Source organism: Oryx dammah, unplaced genomic scaffold, assembly GCF_014754425.2.
Source record: "Oryx dammah isolate SB20612 unplaced genomic scaffold, SCBI_Odam_1.1 HiC_scaffold_8, whole genome shotgun sequence".
In the NCBI taxonomy this organism is placed as follows: domain Eukaryota; kingdom Metazoa; phylum Chordata; class Mammalia; order Artiodactyla; family Bovidae; genus Oryx; species Oryx dammah.
In genome coordinates this window covers 5274361-5298277 of record NW_024070192.1, presented here as the reverse complement: position 1 = coordinate 5298277, position 23917 = coordinate 5274361, and the positions used below count along the sequence as shown (strand labels likewise).

Below are 23917 nucleotides of genomic sequence, written 5' to 3'. Positions count from 1 at the left end.
CCCCAGGTGAAGCGGTCAAGGCCGGAGCGCAGCCAGGCGGGGGCGCGCCGGGACCCACCGGCCGGAACCGCGGCACACGCCGTTCCCGGAGGCTCCGGCTCTGCGATTTGAACCGAGGAAGCCGGGCGGCCCGGCCGCGGTTCGTAGCGGCCATTGGCTGCGGCGGCGCGGTGACATCAGCGCGGGGGGGCGCGGGCGGAGCCCGGGAGGGGAGTGTCCGAGCGGCTCCCAGCCCCGAGCCCGAGAGCCAGAGGCAAACCGATGCCGAGCGGACATGGGCCGCCAGCCCCGGCGCCTCGCGGAGCCCACGGAGCTGAGCGCGCAGCTGCGCCGACCCGGCGGTCTCGTCTCTGGGGACCCAGGTAGGCGACAGGTACCCGCGACAGCCCCCCGGCGCCCTGCGGGGCCTGGGTGGGCTCGGTGTGGGGACCTCGATTCCCCCCCTCCCCCGACCAAAGGGGCGGAGGGGGTTGAAAGAGCCGCTATAGGGGCGGCGGGTCGTGGAGCGGGGCCGGGTGTCCCCACTCCTACGCCCGCTCCCGGGTAGCCAGGCTGGGGCCCGGGGCCACGCACCGGTGTCCGAGCACATCCAGGCTGGGGAGGGAGGTGGTGGCGGTCGATTTCCCCTCCCCAGACTGGGCTTAGCCGGTCGGATCCAGGCGCTGCTCGGGGGGTGGGGACGGGGGACCACCCGGCTTTGAAGGGTCCACCCCTTCGCCCGGGTGGGTGACGCTGGGGCGGGAGCACAGTCTTCGGCGGCGCGCGGTGCCCCCGAGTGGGGCGTGTGTGCAGAGTTCTCCATGAATCAGAACCCGATCGCTCGCGCACAGTGGCAGAGGCGTGCACACTCGCCCTGGTACACTCGCCGCAGCACACGCCACCCCGTGTCACCGCGCCGCGCGGAGAGGGGCGACGATCCGCCCGGGAGGGAACGGCCGAGCGAACAAACCCTCCTCCCGCCCCACACCCTCCCTCCTCGGCTCGCCCCGCCCCGCCCCGTGCGCCCGCCTCCTCGGGAGACCCGGAGGCCGAGGCTAGGGGGACGGCCGCGGCGCCGATCGGCCGGGTGGGGCTGCTTCCGAGCCCGGCCCGTGGCCGCGCGCGGGACCCGGCGGAACGCTCCGGGCCTGGCCTCGAGCCGGGAGCGGCCGGTTAATGATTTAATCACCCGCTCCGGGCGGTGGAGCGCGATCGGTCGTCTGTGGCTCCGCCCCCTCCCCGGAGCGCCCTCCGTCCGGGGGCACAAAACTGCCCCCCACCAGCCCCGGGCGCGTCCCGGGTGAGCCGCTCTGCGCGCGGGGCCGCCGCGGGTGAGTGTCCGGGCCGCCGGGGGAGCTGGGCGGGAATCGGAGCGGGGGCCGGCGGGCTTCCCGGGGGAGGACGGGCCGGGGCGTGTGTGTATGTGTGTGTGTGAGTGTGTGTGCGCGAGTGTGTGTCTGGGGGAGGGGTGCTCTCGGCTAACTCAAACCAGATTCCTCGTTTCCCGACGCGACGCCGCAGCCTGCGCCTGGGAAGTTTTCTTTTTCTCCCCGGGAGAACGAAGGGGAAACACAATGCTTTCTCTTCTCTTGTCACGCTTGCGATCTGACAGGCTCCCACGGCCCTGGGCTGCGTCTCCGGTGTCTGTTCTCTGCCGCTTTAGCTGAGCAGTTGAACGGCGGGCAAGGGTCCCTGAGCTGTGTGAAGCCCCCTGCTCCTCTCCTGGGGAGGTTAGGTGCCGGTGGTGGTGGGAGTTGGGTGCTATCTCCCTCTTCCTGACCGCCCCCTCCAGCGGCCATCTGGACCACAGCAAGCTCCGCCATCCAGCCCGCGTAAACAATGAGGGGCCCGGTTACAGGAGGGCCTCCAGCAACGCAACTTCTTTGCAGAGTCTGGGTTTCTAATAACTCCCTACTCCCTCCGCCCCTTTCCAAGGCCGAGGTGGAGGAGGGGACCCCCCGGCAGGATGGACTGAATTTTAAGAGAACAAAGAACAGGGCACAAAGGAAGGGGGAAGCTGAGCTGTGGGTTTCCCCCAGAAAAGGGGAGTTTGCTGGACCAGGCCTGGACTTAGCCAAGCCTCTAGGTGGCCCCAGGGCTTCAGAGGCAGTAAGAGGATTTGGGACAAGGGAGGTGCCATCCCTGGGGGGTAACCAGGACCCTGTGTGAGTCTGGGGGCGGGGCGGGGCCTGTGGGTCCCAGCTTTCATCAGCTGCCTGTTGTGAGGAGCCCGTGTGAACAACCAATTACTGTGGTTTATCTCCTCCGAACTTGGACTTTGCCCCTCCACTCCCTGGGGACAGCTGCTCCTTCCCACAAATGGGGATTCAGTGAACCTTGGGAGACCCCCGGTCAGTTTCTCCTGGTCTTCCCAGGGATCCTGGGGACCCTGCAGGGACTGAGAGGGGGTCGGTGTGATGAGATGAGCCTGGGGTTTGGAGTCTCCGCCGGCCGCTCTGCCCTCTCCCTGAGTTCCTGGAGCTCCAGCTCACGGGTGACCATGTGCTCGTGAGATGCTCCCTAGCTCGGGCCTCAACTTCGAGGATTCTTTCCATCTTTCTCTGGGATGCCCACCTTTCTCTTGACTCCTCGTCCATATCCCTCTCATTTCTCTCTCCCACCCACCCACTCACCGATGCTCACCCCAGTCCCATGTAGGCACACACCCAACCGACTTTGGTCCTGTTGCTTCATGGAACCCGACAGTCCAGCCCTCCAGGACTGGAGACCGGGGAGCCCCAGGCCCAGAGACTGTCTGAGAAGTGGTGTGGGGGGGATTGGGCGGATGTTGACCCCCGGAGAAGAACCCTAGACCTTTCTTTACCCTCAGGAGCCTTCGGTAGGACCTCTGATTGGCTCTGGCTCAGGGTTCCTCGCCGCCTCCGCCTTTGGAACGGCTGATTGATTTCTGCAGCCAGAACAGACTGTGCCCAGGTGTGGCGGGCAAGGTGCTTGCAGTAGGCCGCCCTTCGCCCTCTCCGCTGCCCCCTCTCCTCTGAGCAGGAAGGTGGGACCAAGCTGGGACCGGAGGCCTCAGAGGCCAGACTTGCTGTCAGGCAGTGGCTGCCGCCTCCAGTGGCTGGAGCTTCCACAGGCTCAAAGGATCCTGTCCCTGTGGGGGGAGGGAGGAGCCCGTCCCTTGGAGGAACAGGATCTGGGTTGATGCCAGAGATATGCTTGGGGGCGGAGGGAGAGGAGTTGAGCAATCTGGCCCTGGAAGCTGTGAGAGCCTCGATCTCCTGACCTATGTGCCGGAGGCCTTTCCGCAACCTTGGGAAAGGGAACCGAGCCCTGGACCCGTGGGCAGAGTGTCCTCAGAGCCAGCACCTCTAGGGACTCAGGGAGGGTGGGATCCTGCTGGGAGGGACTCGTGTGGTGACTGGACATGGCCCTTTGCTCATGGGGTGCCGAGGAGGAAGTCGAGCCCTGAAGGATCCGGCATTCCCACTCACTGAGTCCCTGAAACTCTAGCTTAAAATACAAGGAGCCTTGGGCTTCCGTCCAGGAACTCTATCAGAGTCTCTCCTCAGGCACTACCAGCTTGCGGCTCGGGGCTCCAGGCCAGGGAGGCAGCACTGACGTCCAGAACCCCTCTTGCCAGGAGCAGGGCCCCGACTTAGCCTCCCAAGCTAGAAAGGGGCTCCTTTTCGGGTCAGGTGAGCCCAGTTTGGGGTTACCCAGCCTGTAAGAAACCGCTGGCATTTCCCTCTCATTCCTTCACCCCCGGGGGTTGAGGGATCTGAGAAGCCGCAGAGCTGGGACGAGAAGGATCCCTGGGGCTGACCTTAGGGACAGCATCTCTTGCTCAGCCAGGGCCGCTCTGACCACCGTCTCCTCCCCTGGCCAGCAGGGTGGCAGACAGTGTCCGCCAGAGCAGCCTCTAGCCTCCCTGGGAGCATCTCAGGGTTCTTATACCTGCATCCAGGCAGCTCTTGGGGTAACTGGGCTTGGTCTGCAGACCCCAGTTTCAGATCCGTGACAGTGAAGCCGGGCTCTGTGTTCAGGTGTCTGCTCCCCGCCCCTCCTTCCTCTCCACACTCAGGTTTCCACTCCCTGCAACCCTTCTCTGTCCCTCAGAACGTTGTCCTTGGCTCACTGAGACATCAAGAGGAGCCCCCGTGTTCCCCCTGCCCCTGGGGTTGAAGTCTCAGTCAGATGGTGGGAATGGAGAGCCAGAGGGGTACAGAAGAACCCCTTCAGGGCTGGCAGCACTGTCTGTGGACACCTCTGATGAGGACTGGGTTAGGTCCTAACTGGGGGTTAATCATGTTGATAGTCAACCATTATTTGCTTCTGGTAGCTGGTCCCCCCAATTTCTAAGTTCGCTAACCTACATCTTAGGGAGGAACGGGAGGGCCTCATCCCCCGTATTGAACTGAAATACGAAAGAGCTGGCTGAAGTCCCATCTGAGAAAAGCCAGGCTCCTCCTCCTGTTTCCTTAAAGGTTAAAAGGTAAAGAAGAGAGAAGGGAAGGCACATGGGGAAGGAGACCAAGCCCAGGGCCTGCGTGATCCCCCTGCTGGTCTGGACTAGGCAGTCTACAGCTGGGCTTGGGAGCCCCGAGGATACCCGCACTCCGGGACAATTCATCCTGGGGCCCCCAAGGACTGTGCAAGGGGTCAGCCCGGCGGCCTTTTGGATAGGAGCCCTCGGGCGACACTGAAGGTACGTGTCCTCTTTGAGCTTGGGGAGTGACCGTTGGCAGAGAGTCCCAGGGGATGCAGGAATTCTACCTTTCAAGGTGTAGAGATGGGACGCCTGCTGAAAAAGAACACGTTATAGCATCATTTTCACAGCAGACGGGGGAGTGCTCACCCCTTATGAATCCTCATGCAAGGGCTTTACCTGTGTTAGCTTATTTCATCTTCACAGCGGTGCTAGCAAGTACGTGGTGTTATCAGTCGCTTTGTAAACTAATAAGGACACGAAGGCACAAGTAAGTTGCCCAGTGTGGCCAAGCCAGCTGGTCACCGGGGAGTCTGGCTCCTGGGTCCCCCAGGCTGCACGCTCCATCCCACAGAGTCAAGGTGGAAATTCACCAGCCTGCTCTAGAGCCGGACCTGATCCATCTGGCTCCCTCTGAAGACCTAGGGCGTCCTTTGATGCCCCACTCCTCCCTCAGCTGAGCACTCTGCTCTTAGGAGAAGCCAAGTGAAACCAAACAAGATCAGGCCGTTCTGATTTCAAGCCCAGCCGTTTCCTTCTGAGGCCCCGGGCAGGAGGGAGGAGCATGGGCCCCCTGCAGGCACTCCTTTTCCTCCCCTCCTCCAGCTTCTTCCCTCTGTGATGGGAGCTGGGTGGCTGGGGAAACACACACTGACACCCCCACACCGACACCCACCCCTACCCCTCCAGGAAGAGTGGTAAACAAGTGAAGTTGCCGATTGCCCTTGAGCCACTGGCTCCTCTAGGCTTGGCTCCAGAGCTGTCGCTGCTTCCTGTCACTCCCAGGTCAGGGCTCACTCCTTTCCCTCCCGAGAGGCTGTAACTCCTGGTTAGTGATGGGGCAGGGCCTTTCTCCCTCCATGCCAAGTCTTCCCTGCCAGCCCTCCTGCTCTCCTTCCTCTGGCCCAAGGCATAGGCTTCTGGGATGAAGAGGGAGCAGGGTGGAGAGAGAATGGCCCATCCCCAGCCCAGGAGGAGCATGGTTGCCCAACACCATGGACCTCCTGGGGTGGGGGGCAGCCGTGGTCTGTATGTCACGGGATTTGTCTTGTCCTTTCCCTGCAGTGGTGGGAAATGAGGAGCCTGGACTTGCGCTCTTTTAACCTGAAATTCTGTGCAAAGTGGTTGTCTGGTGGGTACTCGTAACCAAATCCATAACCTTGGTCAGATTTGAGTCCAGCACCCCCAGCAATGCTTACAGCACTCCATGATATACCTTATGGTCAAGTCAGAAAAGCCCAGGGTTCAGAATCAGGCAGACTTGGACAGCTTTGTCCTTAGCAGCTGTGTGGCTCAGGGGAAGCATTTAACTCTCAGCCTCAGTTTTCTCATCTGTAAGATGGGAATGATGCTGGTAACTCCATGGGATTGTTGGGAAGAGCACTTAGGGTCTTTCAAATGCCTAGGATGGTGTTCTTATTTGTCCTTCCAAAAGGGAAGCTTAAACAAGATAAAGCAGCCAGCTTGGTGTAGGGTAAAGGTATTTTGATCTCCATTTTCTTTCTCATACTTCCTCCATGACCTACAGTCCAGGGGGTGCATATCCATCTGAGGTCCACGATAGGGTCTAAGGTATCATTTCCTAATCTTGAAGCCAGACTGGACATTGTAGTTTTTGGCAATCAAAGGGTAAGTTAATTATCCAAACTGCAGTGCGTTTTCCCACAACTCAGCCTAAGTGACTGGCATCGTTTTCCTAAAACTGTAAAAACTATAAATTCTCTAAGATGGTTGAGAATATCTTTATGAATCCAGTGGTGAGTATCATGACTAACAGAAATACCTCTAACACAGCATCATCAATAGGAATCTAATGCCAGGCACATAAAGAAAATTTTAAGTTTCCCAGTAGCTACATTTTAAAAACTACAGACTGATGAAATACATTTTTATTTTGTTTCAATTTTTTGGCTATGCTGTGTAGCACGTGGGGCTCCAGTTTCCAAAAACCAGGGACTGAACTCACACGTCTGCATTGGAAGCTCAGAGTCTTAACCACTGGACCATCAGGGAAGTGCCCTGGTGAAATCAATTTTAATGTTATATTTAAGCCAGTATGTTCAAAATACTGTCATTTCACCATGTAATCATAAAAAAATATTAACAAGATATTTTACATCGTTTTTTATACAAGGTCTTCAGAGTCCATTGTGTATCTTACACGTGTTGTTTGTTTAGTCGCTAAGTTGTATCTGACTCTTTTGCAACCCCATGGACTTGTAGCCAGCCAGGCTCCTCTGTCCATGGGATTTTCCAGGCAGGAATCCTGGAGTAGGTAGCTGTTTCCTTCTCCAATTTACACCTGTAGCACACGTCAGCTGGGATGCTAAATCTCATAAATACCCCCTCAGAATTGGAAAGTAGATTCACACCCTCAAGGTGTTTTAAACATACTTGGGTTTTCCAGTCACTGAATCAAGCATCAGTTTTTTCATTTAAAATCATTAAAATGGAAGAAGATTTAAAAACTCAGTTCCTTGGTGGCACTCGGCACGTTTCAAGCACTCGACAGCCTGATGTGAGTGGGGCTACTGTGCTGGGTGACTTGGGTTTAGGATAGCTGTAAATGCCAGGAACCGAGCGCCTCCTTGTCAGTAGTAGTAGTCAACATTATGTTGACAATTGTAGCACATTTAGCAAGATAAGAATGAGGAATAGAGGAGGCAGAATTATTATTAGTTGCAGATGCTGGGTTGGTGTACTTGCAAAGCTCAAAAGATTTAATCATGTGGTTGATTAGGGTGTGTAAAGATAGTACAAGCTTAGTAGGGTAGACATTAAATAGGTAGAAATTTTAAAATTGCAGCTTTCCCATATACCAGCTACTACCAATCAGAAGATACAGCTACATGAAAGGGGCTGGATATAAAACCCATTCACAATGAAAGACCATAAAATAACTCAGAGTAAACACGGCAAGACGTGTGTCAGACTTGTAGGAAGGAAAAAACCACAGAATTTAACGGAGAGTGTCTAAAAGACTTGGATAAATGGATATGAAGACATGATGTTGTGATAACATCAACTCTCCCCAAATTAATTTATTGTTTGCTTTCAATCCCAATGTAATTCCATCAGGACTTCTTTTGGAACTTAATAAAATGTGTCTCAAGTCCTTCGGGAAGACTAACTGCATTAGAAAAGCCAAAAAGTTTTCAGGAAAAAAAAGTTAAAGCAGGGATATTATCCTACTGAATACTCAAAATGTATTTCACAGAGCTGATAGTATAGACCTGGTTTCGGAATAAACAGAGACCAATAAACAGGATGCGAAGAACTGACTCATTTGAAAAGACCCTGATGCTGGGAAAGATTGAGGGCAGGAGGAGAAGGGGATGACAGAGGATGAGATAGTTGGATGGGGTCACTGACTCAATGGACATGAGTTTTAGCCAGCTCCGGGAGTTGGTGATGGACAGGGAGGCCTGGCCTGCTGTGATTCATGGGGTCGCAAAGAGTTGGACACGACTGAGCAACTGAACTGAACTAAAAAAAAAAAGGGGGGGGGCAGGAAAGGAAGTCCAGAGAAACCGTGGGTGGTGCTATCTATATCTATATATATCTGATGAAGGTAGCATCTGATCCTGTACTCATCATTTATACCAGTTTTATACAGAATCAGTAACTAACTTGGCTATATTTTAATTTTTTATCTATTTTTAAATGACCCGCAGTTTCAAGCCACAGACATCTTTGTATTTCCTTTACTAGTATTTTTATCTCTATGAGTAATTTTTCATCATTACATTACTTGGTAGTTTTAGAAGAAGTGAATATTTTCATAAAACTTGGGAGTAGGGAAGGTCTTTGCTTCATGGTTTTAGAGCCAGAAATTATAAAACAGATTTAACCATGTAAAAACTAATGAGCACTCCATGGAAAAGAAAACAACAAAATCACCATATTGTAGACAGGCATATGATACACTTAGCAGAAATATCTGCAAAGTATAGTCAACATTCCTAAGAGCCTTAAGATTTAAAGTCATACAAATCCAATGGAAAAGATGAAGGACCCCCCCACCTTGCCCCCAAATTGGGTAAAATGGCTTCCACAAGCAATTCATTAGAGAAATATTTTCTAAAATGCCCTCCCTCTTTAGTAATGGAAAAAATGAAAATGCAAATTATAAGTTTGCAAAGGTGGTGGTGATCGTGGTTTTGTTGTTTTCAACTAAGGGCACCATAATGCCTGGTACTGGACAGAGTCATCCTCTATGTTGGTGAAACTGTAACTTGGTAAAAAACCTTCTGGAGAGCAAGTGAACAAGAGAAACAAAAGTAATTTTACTCACTTATCGGTATGTATCCTCCGGAAATGGACCTGGGCAGACTTAGCTGGAAGGCTGCTTGTTACAGAGTTGGAAGGAAACTGGAAGCAACCTAGCATTCTTCAGTGGCCTGCTTCATGTAAAACTGAGGCTAGAAGGACTTAATCTAAAATAATGTAGCAGTTTTTATGAACATGTAACCATTTTCACTCAAATGAGAACAGTGGTTGGCTTTATTCATCCCTCTGCCTTGGAAAGTGCTGCTTGTATTTTGAAAAAAGGTTGGGGGAGGGGCGGAGAAAAACATCTTAAATCGGCACTATTGCAGAGAGGTAGCGTGCAAATCTCGTATATAATTTACGGTTTAAATAGCTGCATTTGAAAAAATACAAAGAGGTGAAACGACCGTTTTCTTTAACTCAGTATATTCCAAATATTATCATTTGACAATAATTTAAAATATTATCATTTGAAAAGATCAATTCTAACATGCGATCGCTGTGGAAAATGAGCTAATTTGCACTCTTTTTTGATGCTAAGTCTTTGAAGTCCAATGTCTATTTAACCCTTTAGCACAGGTCAACTTGGACATTTCAACCTGGACTCCATTTGGGGTGCACATTTCAAATGCCCCGTGGCCACCGGGCCGGGGACTGCTGTATTGACCAATGTGGGCCCATGCTTTGTAGTAACACCTGGAGAGGCAGCAGACAGTGGGCTCCTTAAGGTCTGTGCTCTACGCTAGTGTCCTGATTACCTGGAGCCAGTTCATCCCCCTCCCCAGTGGCACTCCTCTCCCGCCTCCCCCCTCCCCCAGGGATGTCTGGAGAGTGGGCGGTGGCTGCTTGCTGCTTCGGAAAGCGTGTAGTGAAATTGGGGCTTTGTTCACTTTCCCTTCCTTCCGGGAAGAATCTATTCACCAGAGCATGTTTATGTCCAGGAAATGGGACTTGTAGCTCCCTTGGGCCAATGAACCCAAGGTCTAAATTGACTCGGAGAGGCAAGGAGGGTGGAGCCAGCGCCAGGCACCCAGCCTGGGAGGTTTCAGGACAGGGATGGGGTCCAGGTCCTGGCCTTCCTTTCTGGCAACTGGGAACCACCAAGAAACACAAGCTGGAGATTGGAACAGGGACAGGAATGAGAAACACTTGAAGTGGGGCTTCGTGCTGGGCCCACTCTTGACTCTGCTGGGCGAGTCCTGGCTTCTGCTTCAGGGGGGTCCTCCCCACCTCTCACCTCCCAGGGAGGGTCCTCAGAGCAGGAAGCTGGGATGAGATCTGGAGTAAGGAGGGGCCTGTTTGAACCATCCTTGGGAGCAGATGGCTGATGGGGGTGTCCGCCAGGTGAGTCTCGGTCCCCAGGTCTTAGATAAACAGCCTGCCTAATCCCACCCTATCGCCATCTCTCTGTCCATGAGCACATTCTCAGCTGAGGACATCTGAATAAGCTGGAGGTTGTGTCCCAAGGTCTGCCAGAAACGGGCTCAAAGCACCATTTAGTAGCCGAGAGAGAGAGCATGAGGGCTTTCACTCCGAGCCTCAGTTTCTCTCTTCTGTACAATAGGGGCAATCACGACACCCTGCGCGCGGGGCCAGGGGCCTACGTTTAATGATGCCGCCACACAATTCCTGGCACGCAGCAGGCACCCAGTGTATGGGAACTGCTAACAGCATGCCTGATTCTGCATTGCTGGTGGTCGGCCAATGCCTGGGGCCCTGGGGTGTCCTCCCCGTGTCCTCGGGTGACCCCGCCTCTTCGCGTTCCCTCTGTTCTCTGGTAGCCATCAGGAGACTCAAGCTGGGGCTCTGGAAGCAACAGGGACCAAACTGCCCCCTGCCCGGGGTACCACTGGGGGATGGCCACTGTGGGAGGCTGGCCTCCAGCTCTGGGCTTTCGTGTCACTGGAAATTGGCCAGTTTCCCAGTTGGGAGGTGGAGGTTGTCATTCCTGAATTGCTAGTTGTTGGAAAGCAGGTTCTTGGGGGCAGGGGGTGGGTCCTAAGCTCCCTATTTCCCCTGCCACCTAGTTTAATAGGCTGCCCACTTTGTCCTCCCAGGCAGCTTAAAACGAGGACATAATAAACTTGTGATAAACTTGTCCTTCTGGGGGAGGTGCAGATTTAGGGGGAGGGAGAGAGAAAGAGGACAGACATCAACGGGAGATTTTTTGATCCTTGGATTTGAGAGTATGTGGCCTGAGCCCCACGCCCTTGCCCTTCTCCTCCCAGCCCCCACCCAGTGCCTTGTATGGGCTGCAGCTGCGGGAGCCTGAGAATCTGATAGTTTAAAGCTGGTTTGGAAATTAAAATTTTTTCCTTAAGCCTTTGATGCTTTGGGATTTTTACTATTATTATTATCAAAACAGCACTGCCACATTAAAGGAAACTTTTTTTTTAACAAAAGCCCATTTTCCTCTCCAGCCTAATGTCACTCCTTTAATTTCTCTGCCTGCCCTTTTGCCTTTCTTTGAGAATGCATATGTGTGTGTCATCTGTGATCACTGCACGTAAACAAGTCTAAGTTCTGCCTTTTTCTCCTTCTGCTTGAGGTCGATTGGTCATCAGTTTTCCACGTCCTGCGTGGTCTTCATAGACTGCTTGTTGTGCTTGCAGGATAATCTGTTGGGTTAATGTGTCCTTGTTTTCTCAACCATTTTCTCATTGCTGGGTGTTAGGCTGTTTCCAGTCTCTTGATATTATGAATGAGGCGTCAGTGGCTCTCTGTGTTGGGGACTTTTTTCTGCTCTGAAATAGTTCCAGAGGGTGTGTTTCCCACTGTGGAGGCTCCTGGATCCTTCTGGATTTAAAGTTAATTGTTTAAAGAAACTTCCGTAATTGACGATGCCCCAAGACCATCTCGTCCTGGGGTCATTTTGACTCTGAGCAGCTCCTGGGCTGCGGTTTTGTACCTGCCTCCCTGCCTGGTGGCACCTGGTACCTGCTGTTCAGTGGGAGGGAAGTCCTCCTCTTCCCCTTTCCTGGCTCAGTGCCACCAAGATGGTAACAGACTCAAGAAGGTCTAGCGCCATGCCTGGAGTGAGTCAAAGCCCATGTTATCTGCGAGGACCTATCGAGACTGGGAGACAGGGGCCTGGGCGTCAGCACACCCTGGGTTCCCCACCAGCTCGGTGGCCTTGAGCAAGTACTCCACCCCAATAGCCCAGTCAAGGCCACTGGCTGGGATCATGTCTGGGCTGTCCTTCCCCTCTCAGTCTTGGGAATCTCTGAAGTTGAAGGCATTGTGGATGGGTCTGTGGGTGTCACGTGACATTGTGGGTACCATCCTGTAGCACCAGCCCCAGGGGCGCACACAGAATCCACTGAGGGACTTCCCTGGTGGTCTAGCAGTTAAGACTGAGTGCCGGGGGTGTGGGTTCGATTCCTGGTTGGACAACGAAGATCCCACATGCTATGTGGCATGGCCAAAATATTTTTTTTTGTAACCAAAAAAATAAAAAATCCACCGAGATGTGGGAAGAAAAACACTAGAACTACTATGTCGTATTTTGGCCTCTTTTTTTTTTTTTTTTTAAGGAAAACTCAAACCTATTAACTGATGCATGGATTGACAATAGCCTCATTTATAATCTCTAAAATATATACCTGTGTGCATGTGTATAGAGATTATAGGCTCCATGCTTTAATGTGCTGAGGTCCCCACACTCTGGGTCATGCATCACTGTTTTAGTGATTGGAGCTGGGCTGTGGGAATAAAGCCCTGGCTTCTGTCCATGACCCCAGGGCAAATCTCTTAATTTAGACTCTTCATCTCTGAGATGGCTGCTCCACAGATACACAAGTGGTACAGGAGTTATAATAATGATATTTCATGCTTCCATCCTGGGCTCTTTTTTTTTTTCCTTCCCTTAATTTAATTGTGGCCATTCAGGCTCAAATTATTTTAAGACAGGGCTTCTTAACATCCTTGTGGCAACAGCAGACTTTCAAATGGAGAGGGCTGCCGGCAGTGTTAGTGAAGGGACAGAAAGTTTCCAGACACACTCAAGGCAGCAGAAGTGACCCCACGGCCCTGCCGAAGTCCCTCCAGCCCCCTGTAGCAACAGGCATCAAAGCTCCCGAAGTCTCGTCCTTCCCTCTGCCGCGGCCGGCTGTTGGAATAAAGCAGTCTTCCGCTTTCTCTGGGACTCTATCTTCTCAGGATAAGGCGGGTGAGCATTTCAGAAAGCGACAGAGCCTCAGGGTGCCCTTGGCCCCCCTGACGCCCGCATTTCTTGCACAATGCCCTGCAGCATGTTCTTCCAGCTGTGGGATGTTCTCAGCACAACCCCACCACCCCGCCCCATTCTGCAAAGTCAGCTTCTTCCCGATACAGCATTGATTGTACCCCCCCCCACCAGCGGGAAGTCCCTGGCCTACCAGGTGGGACCCCCCCCCCCCCCCCGTGCCCCCGCTGGGCTCCAGCTCCCCTGAGAGTCTGTCCTCCGTCTCCTCCCCCATCAGGATGCTCAGGCCCTGGGGCATCCACCTCCAAACCCGGCCCTGGATGTGTCCTAACCCTAGCACACCCCGCCTCGTCCAGCTCCTTTGTTGCACCCTCATCCTGGCCCCGTCCATCTCCACAACCATAGCCCTGTCCAAGCACCCATCCTCTTTGCCCTGAATTCCTGCTTCCCTTCGTCTCTGCCTGAAAAAGCTTCTTGTATCCAACCCAGAGCATGACTGAGCTCGAATGCCCCCTTCTGTCCAGCCATGTTGCCTGGGGATGGCCTGGGTGGTTAGAAGCAGAAATGCTGGAGGGGGCGGGTGGCTGTGGCCGTGGGCGTGGAAATGTGAGTCCTCCGTGTACCTGGTGAGCTTACAGGCCAGCTGCACACTGGGAGGCCTGTCCGGCTGTCCCGGAGGAGCTCAGGTCTGTCTGGGAGCCGCTGGGCTAGTGATGAGGCGGGAAAGTGCCCTCTGGACAGCCTGCCAGGGAGGACGACGGAAGGTGTGATTAGTCGATCCAACCAGGGTCCTGGCCTGGCCTGCCCTGTGCTCAGTGGGCCAAGAGGAGAGGAATCGGATTCCAGAGGAGGCGAGGACGTCAGGGAGAGAGGCAAGAGGTGGCTCTGTTTTCCCTTGCTCGGCCAGGAAAGTGGGATGTGGCTTCCGGGGTGAGGACAGGGGCGGGGGGTGTCCCGCCCAGGGTGTGCCATGGGGAGTGGCTGCCTATTTTAGCCACTTCCCCTGAGCTGAGTCACAGGGCTCAGCAGAGCCCCCTCCTGAGGCCACGGCACCCTTGGGCACAGTCCCCTTCTGGGTGGCACTCAGCATCGCCCCCCAACCTGGTGCAGACCACATGCTTGTTCTTATCCTCAGAGTTTCACCTCTTCACCCCCAAGTTGCTCCCTGTTCAGAGCTTAGGCTGACAGTGTCATGAGGGTGCCATAACACCAGAGACTTGAAACAGCCCAGTAAGTGGACTCTGACTAATCCTGAAGCTGCAGCTGTAGGGCCCCAGGGCTGCTGGGTCCTGCAGGTCCTCCTTGCTGGGCAGGGCGCCCAGTGGGTGACTCCACCTGGGCCCCCGCTCTCAGGACTTGGGGTGTTCTCATGCTGGAGGTCGAAGATGGTTTGGTTTCTCAGGAGCCACAAACCCTCATCCCCACCCCCAGGCAGCAAGACCAGGGCTGGCAGATAAGCGCTGGCCAGACCTGCCCTGCCTTCCTGGGGTGTGGGGCTGTGCAGGGGCCTAGGGCTCTCCTTGCCGGCCCCTTGAACCCTGACCTCTAGCTCTCCCCTTGAGAATGTCCCGGCAGAGGGTGATAGAATGGTGGGGACCCTTCCTGTCCTGGAGCCACGATGGCTGGGACCCCTGGCCCCTGCAGGGGGCCACGGGGGTCCGCACCATGCCGGCTGAGTCCTGGGCAGCGGGGCCTGCGGTTTCCTTTCCGTTCTCTCTAACAAGCACTTGAGCTCAGGGAAACTGCAGCACCTGACGTTGCTCCCTGGGCCTGGGGATTCCTGCAGTTATCTTGAGACCCTTACATAACTCTGGAGGTTCCTGTCACAGATCCCACAACTCACAACTCGGATCCTTAGGCTTTGGTTGTCACAGTCATAGCTGGGGAAGGGGTGCTGCTGGCATCTGGCAGGTAGAGGCCAGGGATGCGGCCAGACAGCCTACAGGAAGCGGGATGAGCCCCCACCACTGAGGACTCTCGGGCTCCAGGTATCAGCAGGGTTAGTGTCTCTGCGATATGACGGGTACTTTCTCCAGCCAGCAGTCGGGGAAGGGAGTTGGAAATGGTCCCTAACTGGAAGCGCTACCCACCAAAGGCCAGAAAGAGGCCTGGCATGGAGCAGAAAGAGGCCTGGAGCAGGAGGCCGGCCTCCAGCCCAGCTCTGCCCTTTGGCACATAAACCTGGATAAGTCACTTCGCTGCAGTGAGCCTGTTTTCTCATCCAGAAAATGAAGCACTTGTGCTGAGAGCCGAGGCTTCTGTGACCAGAGGCAGGAGCTGAGCTACAGGCAGGTTGAGGACACAGACCCTCACCTTTTCTTCTTGCCTCACTGCCCTGATGGCAGCGGAAGCCTGTGGAATCCTCTAGTATCCAGAGTGCCTTAGAGACCTAATTTGATTTACTTCAATGTGAACAGTTCTGAAACTAACACACTCCACTCTCCTCTTGGTTAGCCAAAGAGTTTTCCCTAAAGTTGGCCTGAGACCCTATTGCTGCCCCCAAGAGTCACATACGATGACTCTCTGCTGGATAAATGCGGAAGGGATGGCCCTGTGTCTACTGTAGGCAGCAGCAAACTATGGCCCAAATCTGGCCCACCACTTGTGTTTATAAATAAAGTTTTATTGGGACACAGCCACGCCCATTTGTTTACATATAGCCTACTGCTGCTTTCCTACCACTGCAAAGACAGATTTGAGTAGCTGAGAACAAGACCATAACTGCCGTACAGCTGAAAATCTTTGCTGTCTGGACCTTCATGGAAAACACTTGTCAAAACCTGGTCTAGCAGCTCCACGTCTGATAGTTTAGAGGTCAGATCCCAGGGTATAGGGAGGGGTGAGGTCAGGGGTGGCGGAAGTGAATTTTCCTAAGGGTCTGGTGAGGAGGGAGGTCACCTCAAGGCCTTTCAGAGACGTCCTTACCTGACTCTGCCAGCCTGCGTCACCCACGTGGCAGGTGAGCCCCAGTGCCTGGCTCCTGCTGCCTGCCGGCCCGGGAGAACTTTGTTGGCTGGAGTGACGAGTGCTGAGACTGCCTGGGGGTGGGGCGGGGCGGGGGGGCATGTGCCAGCAGGGGAACCATCAGGCTGGGCGTCCACAGCAGGACAAGGAACAAGGAAGGAGCGTGTGGTGGGGGGGAGTGAGAAGGCTTAGAGAGGTCAGGCCTGGAACCCCAGAGCTGTAGGCTGAGATGTCATTGTCCTTGGGCTCGGGAAGGCAGAAAGGCAGCAACCCAGAGACTGGGATGGGTGGTGGCCTTTCAACAGGTGTTTGGAGACAGACTGTGCCAAGGACCTCGAGACAGGCTTCAGTGGCGACGGGCCTGTTGCAACCCTCCGGAAGCTCATGGTCTGGTGGGGAGATGACAGTCCAGCCAGCAGCTATAGAACGACACAGCCAGTGCCCGCTGGAGCCAGGGTCATCCGCAGCGCGGGGGCTGGGGGACCAGGAGGCCGGGGGATCTCACTGGGCTAAAACAGGCTTCCTGGAAGAAGTGACATCTCAGCTGAGCCCTGAGGATGCTGGGTGAGCCAGGGGACCAGTGTTCCAGGCAGGGGACTGTTTGTGTCCAGTTCGGAGTCCAGGAGACAAGCTCAGGGCTGGGGCAGACCACAGGGGTCAGGGAGAGGCGAGGAGGGAGGTAAGGACCAGGCACCAGATAGGGGGTCTGTGTTGGATGGTCCTGGGTGGGCTGCTTTAGCCAGAAGGTGAAGGATGGAGGAAGGGGAAGCAGGGCCAGGTGGGATGTGGCGGCTAGCCTGGGGCAGAATCAAGAGTGAGGAGGAAACGCTGTGGGGCTACCTGAGTTGCCAGAGGCAACCCACCTCTCCCTGCTCTGCTCAGCCCTGGGCTGCTGGGCTGGTTTGGCTTCAGTGTCGGACTTCACCTTGGTCCTTGCCGGGAGTCGCATGGCTGGGGGTACAAGCTTTCAGAGGCTCTCCTAGGCTCCCCGAGGATGTTCTTTGGTTCAGGTTAAACATCCTGGGAGTTGGGGGTGTCTGCAGTTGTCTAGTCGCTACTGCCCTGTGCACCCCTAATGATTAAAGAAACGGCATTTCCCAGCCTTGGTCCCTGAGACGCGGGCAGAGGGTGGACCCTTGGCAGAGCTCAGGGCCCCATGGAGGGGGTGCGGCAGGCGGGGTCCTCACTTCTGGGACACCCAGTGAGAACCGGAGGGCTGGGGAGCTGGTTCTGTGGTTCCTGGCGGCCCCGCCCTCATTCTGATTCAGAGGGTGAGCCGGGCTGCCCAGGTCCATGGAGGTGTCTGCCCTGCCTCCCTGGGGCCTGTCCTGTCCTTCTCTCAGGGCTGTGACTCAGGCTGAGGTATCCACTAACTGCACAGGGACTGAGGTCAGCCAGCAGGAAGAACTGGAGAAGGCAATGGCACCCCACTCCAGTACTCTTGCCTGGAAGATCCCATGGATGGAGGAGCCTGGGGGGCTGCAGTTCATGGGGTCGCTAAGAGTCCCACACGACTGAAGCGACTTAGCAGCAGCAGCAGGAAGAACTTACAGCTTGTCTCCAGACTGGTCGTTCGCAGTAGTCAAGTCCCTCCCTAGTCTGCTGCCTGCCCGCTGCACCTCCCCCGCTAGCTGGCAGCATCCTGGCGGGGTGGGGGCATCCTGGTGGGGTGGGGGGAGACACGGTCCTTGAGACGACAGAGCGGCTCTCTCTCTAGCATCAGGACAGGCATGTCAGTGGCTACCTGAACTCCATAGGGCGCTGGCTTAGCCCCAGAGCCTGTGCAGGCGGGAGCTGGCAGGGTTCCGAATTTGATCGCTGGCTTATTTCACACTGTCTCACTTGGGTGGGAGGCGGAGGTGTAAAATGGCAGCCCCTGGGCCGGATGGGCTCTGGTGCTGGGGAGACAGCTGGGTTAACCCTTGCCCTGCTGTGTTCTTCTTGCAGCCCTGTGATCCCCTCATCGCCCCTTCCGGCCGCCGGACTTCACCTCTGGCCGCCGGACTTCACCTCTGGCCGCCGGACTTCACCTCTGACTCCCGATACACCTCCGCCGGACTTCACCTCTGACCCCCCGGATCCACCTCCGCCGGACTTCACCTCTGACTCCTGATCCATCTCCGCCGGACTTAACCTCTGAGCCCGCGATCCACCTCTGCCGGACTTCACCTCTGACCCTCAATCCACCTCCAACCCCCTGATCCACTTCTGACCCCCGCCTCTCCCATCCGCCCCCGCCGGATTTCACCTCTGACTCCCGATCCACTTCCGCCGGATTTCACCTCTGACCCCCGATCCACCTGCTGCCTTGGGAGGGCCCCCCTGCGTCCTCCACCCCAGCAAGATGCCGATTCTCAAGCAGCTGGTGTCCAGCTCGGTGCACTCCAAGCGCCGCTCGCGGGTGGACCTCACGGCCGAGATGATCAGCGCCCCGCTCGGAGACTTCCGCCACACCATGCACGTGGGCCGGGCAGGGGATGCCTTCGGGGACACCTCCTTCCTCAACAGCAAGGCCGGGGAGCTGGATGGCGAGTCTGTGGACGAGCAGGCCCCGTCCTCCTCCTCCTCGTCCTCCAAGCGCAGCCTCCTGTCCCGCAAGTTCCGGGCCAGCAAGCGGTCCCAGTCGGTGACCCGGGGAGACAGGGAGCAGCGGGACGTGCTGGGCTCCCTGCGGGACTCGGCCCTCTTCGTCAAGAACGCCATGTCCCTGCCGCAGCTGAACGAGAAGGAAGCCGCGGAGAAGGGCTCCAACAAGCTGCCCAAGAGCCTGTCTTCCAGCCCCGTGAAAAAGGCCAGCGCAGAGGGCAGCCTAGAGGAGGCCGTGCCTCCTCGGAACGGGGCCGCCGCCCTGCACTCCCCAGACCCACTCCTGGAGGAGCAGGCCTTCGGGGACCTGGCGGATCTGCCCATGGTGCCCAAGGCCAGCTTCGGGCTGAAGCATGCTGAGTCCATCATGTCCTTCCACATCGACCTGGGGCCCTCCATGCTGGGAGACGTGCTCAGCGTCATGGACAAGGGGGGCGAGTGGGAGCCGGAGGGGGCGCCGGAGGACGGCGGTTACCATGGTGACGGGGACCCAGCCGGCATCCCAGCCCCAGCACCCCGAGCGGCAGGGCAGGAAGGTGAGGGGGGCCCAGACGTGCCCTCCCGCGCCCTGCAGGATGAGGGGTGGGCGGCGGCGGCAGCCCCCAGCCCCGGCTCGGCCCGCAGCGCAGGCAGCCACACCACGCGAGACAGCAGCTCGCTGTCCAGCTGCACGTCGGGTGTCTTGGAGGAGCGCAGCCCGGCCTTCCGGGGGCCGGACCGCGCCCCTGCCGCTCTCCCTGCACAGCCGCCCGACCCCGAGTTCTCCTTTATGGACGAGGAGGAAGAGGACGAGATCCGAGTGTGAGGCTGCCCGGAGGTGGGGGTCTCTGGGCGTGGTCCCCTCCCTGCCCCCAGCCACGCCACGGATGCAGCCAAGGCTTTGACCCTGGGCCTCATGGGTGAGGGGTGTGCGCCGAGCCTGGGGGCCCAGGAGGACTTGCATCTGGCTTGGGTGCCTGACTTTTTTTTTTTTTTTGCACCCCCTGCCCTGCCCCAGCGCTCCTAGGACGGGGCTGCGTGCTTGCAGGAGACATCAGTTCTCCCCGCCCCCCAGGCCTCCTGTGGATGCTCGCTGGCAACCCGAGTCCCTGCCACGTGCGGCAATAACGGGGCAGCCGGGGGCACCAGGGCTGAGGACAGCTGACTCGCCTCTTCTGTCCCGGCGTGTCTGCCGTAACCGGCAGTGGCCACGAGAATAAATGTGCGTCAGGTTGTCTGCAACGGGGAACCCCTTGGAGGCAAAGCGGGCCTAAAGTGCACACTAAGCGCGACCCCTTCCGGGGACGAGAACAGGATGCAGAACGGAAGGAGGGCTCCAGGCTGCTTGAATTTTCAATCAAGACGGGGCCTTCCAGGATGACAAAAGGCCAGGCCGCAGCCCTGACTCTGTCCCTCTGGGTCTGTTGGTTCTTGTGTTTAAATCTTTCTAGAGCAATACCCGAAGTGGTGTTTGTAGACCCGCCACTGGGAGGAAGAGAACCCTTTTAGAAAAAGACGTTGATACTAAGTGCTTCCAAACTTTATTTAGAGCTGTATGGGGTGGGAGGGGGTGGTCTGCGTGTGTCTTTCCCTGGCCCCCTCCCCCATAGCTATTAACAACTGGGCAGGCAGCCAGTGTAGAAAATTTCTGGAAAATGATTATTAAAAGAGCTGTCATTCCTAGGGGGGGCGGGGGCGGGGTATAAAAGCTTTCTTTGAATTGGGTTGTTCCTTCCCCCTCCCCCAGCCCGGGACTGACTACTTCCCCTTCCTCTCTCAAGCCTCTGACCAGGGAACCCCCTTCCCCACCTCTGAGTCAACAGCCGCAAGGGCAGAGTGTTGCCAGAGTTAGCAACGAAACGAAAAAACAGAATGCTGAGTTAAATTAGAATCTCAGGCGTGCAGAGGATACTCTTTTTAGTGTAAGTATGCCCTGTGACTTATTTGGCACATACTTAGACTAAAAAGTTAGTGTTTTTCGTTCTGAAATTTGGATTTCCCTGTGTCCTTGAGTTGAGCTTGGGTGTGAGCCTCCAGAGTTCAAGCTGACTCACCTCCCCGTGTGCCCTTGTAGCCAAGGGAGGGAGGGGGACAGACAGAACCAGCACGGGATGCAGCCAGGGCGGAGGCAGACACGCACTCAGACTGTAGCTTAGCTTTTGAATGGAGTGAGTGCCCTCAGGTGTCCCCTGGTTTCCAGTTGTGCAGCCCCCTGCCCCCCACCAGCTGCCCTGACACCCATCTAGACAGTGGTCAGTTCCAGATTCTAAACTGTATATTTTTTTTTCCGTGAAAATGTTAAAAGAGCAAGGAAACAGGAAAATAAAAGGCTCTACGGCATGCCTGGTGTTCTGTCTCTGCTTTTGGAGTTGGGGTTATTTCAGGGTGTGGGGGAGGGTAGATAGGAGGGTGCAGATGGGGGACCTGTGGCTGCCCGAGCCCCCACGGCTCTCGGGGGCTTGAGGTGGCTTCTCTGTCTCAGGGGCCTGCCCCTCCTGCACAGTTCTCCAGCTTCTGGAAGGGTTCGGCCTTGTGTGCCCGTCTGCCCAGGCAGGCCCTTGGGAGCTCTGGGATTTGGTGTCTGAGCTGCCACTTACCAGCTGGGATCCCCAGGCACTTAGTCACCGTTCTGCTTTGTACCTCGTTCTCCTTGTCTGTTAAATGGGAATCTTGCTGCTCTCAGGACTTCCCTGCTGGCTCAGACGGTGAAGAATCCGCCTGCAATGAATTGGGTTCGATCCCTGGGTTTGGAAGATCCCCTGGAGGAGGGCAGGGCAACCCACTCCAGTGTTCTGGCCTGGAGAATCCCACAGACAGGAGCCCAGCGGGCTACATGCAGTCCATGGGGTCACGAAGAGTCGAACACGACTGAGCCATGTGTTTACGGAGTTGTTCCTAAACCCAGGGAGGTGCCTGACCCGCGTGGGAGCCGTCAGCACCAGGACACACAAGCCAAGTCAGCAAAGGGGCCTCCCTGCCCTCCCTCCCTTTCCCCATCTGACCTGGCGGATCACCTTACGGGGGTGTGGTCTCCTTTCAATCTCCTGGCCTGGGAGGCGGACTCTGGTGTCCCCATTTTGTAGAAGAGACGTGCTCCAGAGGCCACGGGGCCACCTTCTCCAAAGTCACCAAGTGGCAGTCAACAGGGCTGATTGGAAACCCTTTCCATGCTCCTCGAAGCTTCGTGACTTGGGGAAGTGAAGCCGGGGTGTCAGCCCCGAGTGGGACCCCGGGAGCCCGGCGGTCAGCCCCTCCCTCACCCCTTCCCCCTGCATGGGCGCATCCCTAGGGCACGACTGTCAGCCTGGGTGGGGCTGTCTCTGCCCCTCCAATGCCCTCCTTTCCACCTGGGGGCCCGGCGTGGCTGAGATCTGAGTTCGGGAAACCCTGCCCCTGTCCCAGGGAGAAATTCAGGCTTGTGCTCATCTTCCTCCTGGGGAGCAATTAGAAGCGTAATTAAAATGTCACCAAGTCCTTCTGTCCCTAGACTGGCTCATTAGAGGTAATGAGAGGTGTGAAGTTATGAGTAGGCGGGGTGGTGGCCCGGGTTGTGGGGGGCTCCCGGGGGACTGGAGAGAGGAATGCCCTGTTAGCAAAGGCTCAAGCAGGCGTAGAGGGCCATGCCTCTGAGACCGTGTACCTGCCCTCCCCTCCCCCCCCCCGCCGCCCACTGCACCTGCAGCCACTCACCCAGATCCCTGAGGGGCTGGGAGCAGCCAGCCCCTCCCCCAAAGCTGCAGACCTGCTCCTTGACAGTTCAGGACCACCCGGGGGGCTTGCAGAGGCCCGGCTGGACCCACGCTTCGGAAGCATGCTTTCCGACTGGGGCCCAATGCGCCCACCAGACAAGTGTAGGATAACCAGGCAAGACCAGCCCAGCCAGCAGCACGGACCTTGGTTTGTCGTGTGGCCTTGGGCCTGTTCTGTTCCCTCTCTGGGCAGTTTTAGTTTCTCCATCTTTAAAATTTAGGCTCTAGTTCAGTTGCTTTCAACTTTAAAAAAAAAAAAAAACAGTTGTTTTTGTCATGAGGTATTATACAAACAGATGAACCAGAGCTTCTCTGCGGCTGGGAGGGCAGTCGTTGGGGGGCATGAGGGGGTGGTCCTTTCTCCCCTTCAGCCTCTGAGGTTTGCCTGAGAAGCCTAGGACCCCCCATGGAGCATCTCTCTCTCTGAGCTGCTTTGTAGGGCTCCCTCTACCTCTGACAGCTCAAAGCAAGAGCTGGGAACTCTCTCTGGGTAATAACTCAGTAATTTTAATTCAGATGGCAGCTAACATTTCCGAAAATTACATGGGACCCCCAAAACCTGCACCAGGCAGGGCTGTAGTCACGGCTCAGAGATGCGTTAGGACGAACCCTGCCCTGGTCCAGCCACCACCAAGGCGCCTCCCCCCTCGGCCTCCCCGATCTGTCGAGGGGTTCTGCTCTGCTGGGTGCATACGGCTCTGCTGTGATCGCGTGAGGGCTCTGTGTGTCCTAAGACTGCTGCTGGGCCACTGGGCGGGAAAGTGGAGGAGGTGGATATGGACCAGGCACCAGCTCCAAAGCCCTTGCTTGCAACCACTATCCATCCTAACCTGATGATGTCCACTTTGGAGCCTGGGATGACCAGGTGGGGCCAGTGACCTACTGGGCAGAGCGGCGCAAAAAGGCTGAGCTGACAGCTGGGCTGATCGGGGTGTGCCCAAGAGGAAGAGGGGTGTGTTTGCAGCCAGGGGAGGGGCTGGCGGTGCCAGGACCCTTTCAGCAGCTACTGCCGCTTCACATCGTCCAAAGGGCTCTGCAGGTGGTGCCTCTGCCCTTCCTGGCGTTGCTTGGGGCTGGCCTCTGTCTCCAGCCACAGCCTTGCGCCCTCCTCCTGGCTGGGGACCAGGCTGGTGCCACAGGGCTCCCCTTTGACTCCATTCTCACACTCCAGCCACCGCCTCCTCTTCACCAGGGTTGCGACATGTTCCCAGAAGATGGACACAAGAAATAGAAAAGGGATAAAAGGGGTCAGGACACGGACTTGCCTGGTGGTCCAGTGGCTAAGAGTCCTTGTTCCCACTTGCAAGGGATCTGGGTTCGATCCCTGGTCAGGGGACTAGATTCCCCACGCCACAACTAAAAATCTCGTATGCCACAACCAAGACTAAAAGAAGAAGGGGTCAGGACACCTGCAGAGAGGGGCGTTCTAAGGATCAGCACATTTTAGGATCTGGTTCACCGCCCACCTCCACCCATTCTACAGATGGGAAGACAGAGGCTAGATAAGGCAGACTGGCTGTAGTCTTGTGAGCAGACCCTGGG

General features: G+C 56.3%; 1 protein-coding gene across 1 annotated transcript; it reads left to right on the top strand.

Annotated features, from left to right (window-relative positions):
• Positions 1-243: 243 nt before the first annotated feature.
• On the top strand, positions 244-20966 carry CDC42EP4 (CDC42 effector protein 4). The gene is made up of 2 exons (XM_040244341.1): positions 244-362; positions 18009-20966. Exon 2 carries the CDS (start codon positions 18406-18408, stop codon positions 19450-19452), a length of 1047 nt encoding a protein of 348 aa, XP_040100275.1. The 5' UTR covers positions 244-362; positions 18009-18405; the 3' UTR covers positions 19453-20966.
• The last annotated feature ends 2951 nt before the right edge of the window (positions 20967-23917 follow it).

What these genes read in the sequence shown, in the direction of transcription:
- CDC42EP4 (XM_040244341.1), top strand. Translation starts at nt 18,406, where the DNA reads ATGCCGATTCTCAAGCAGCTGGTGTCCAGCTCGGTGCACTCCAAGCGC.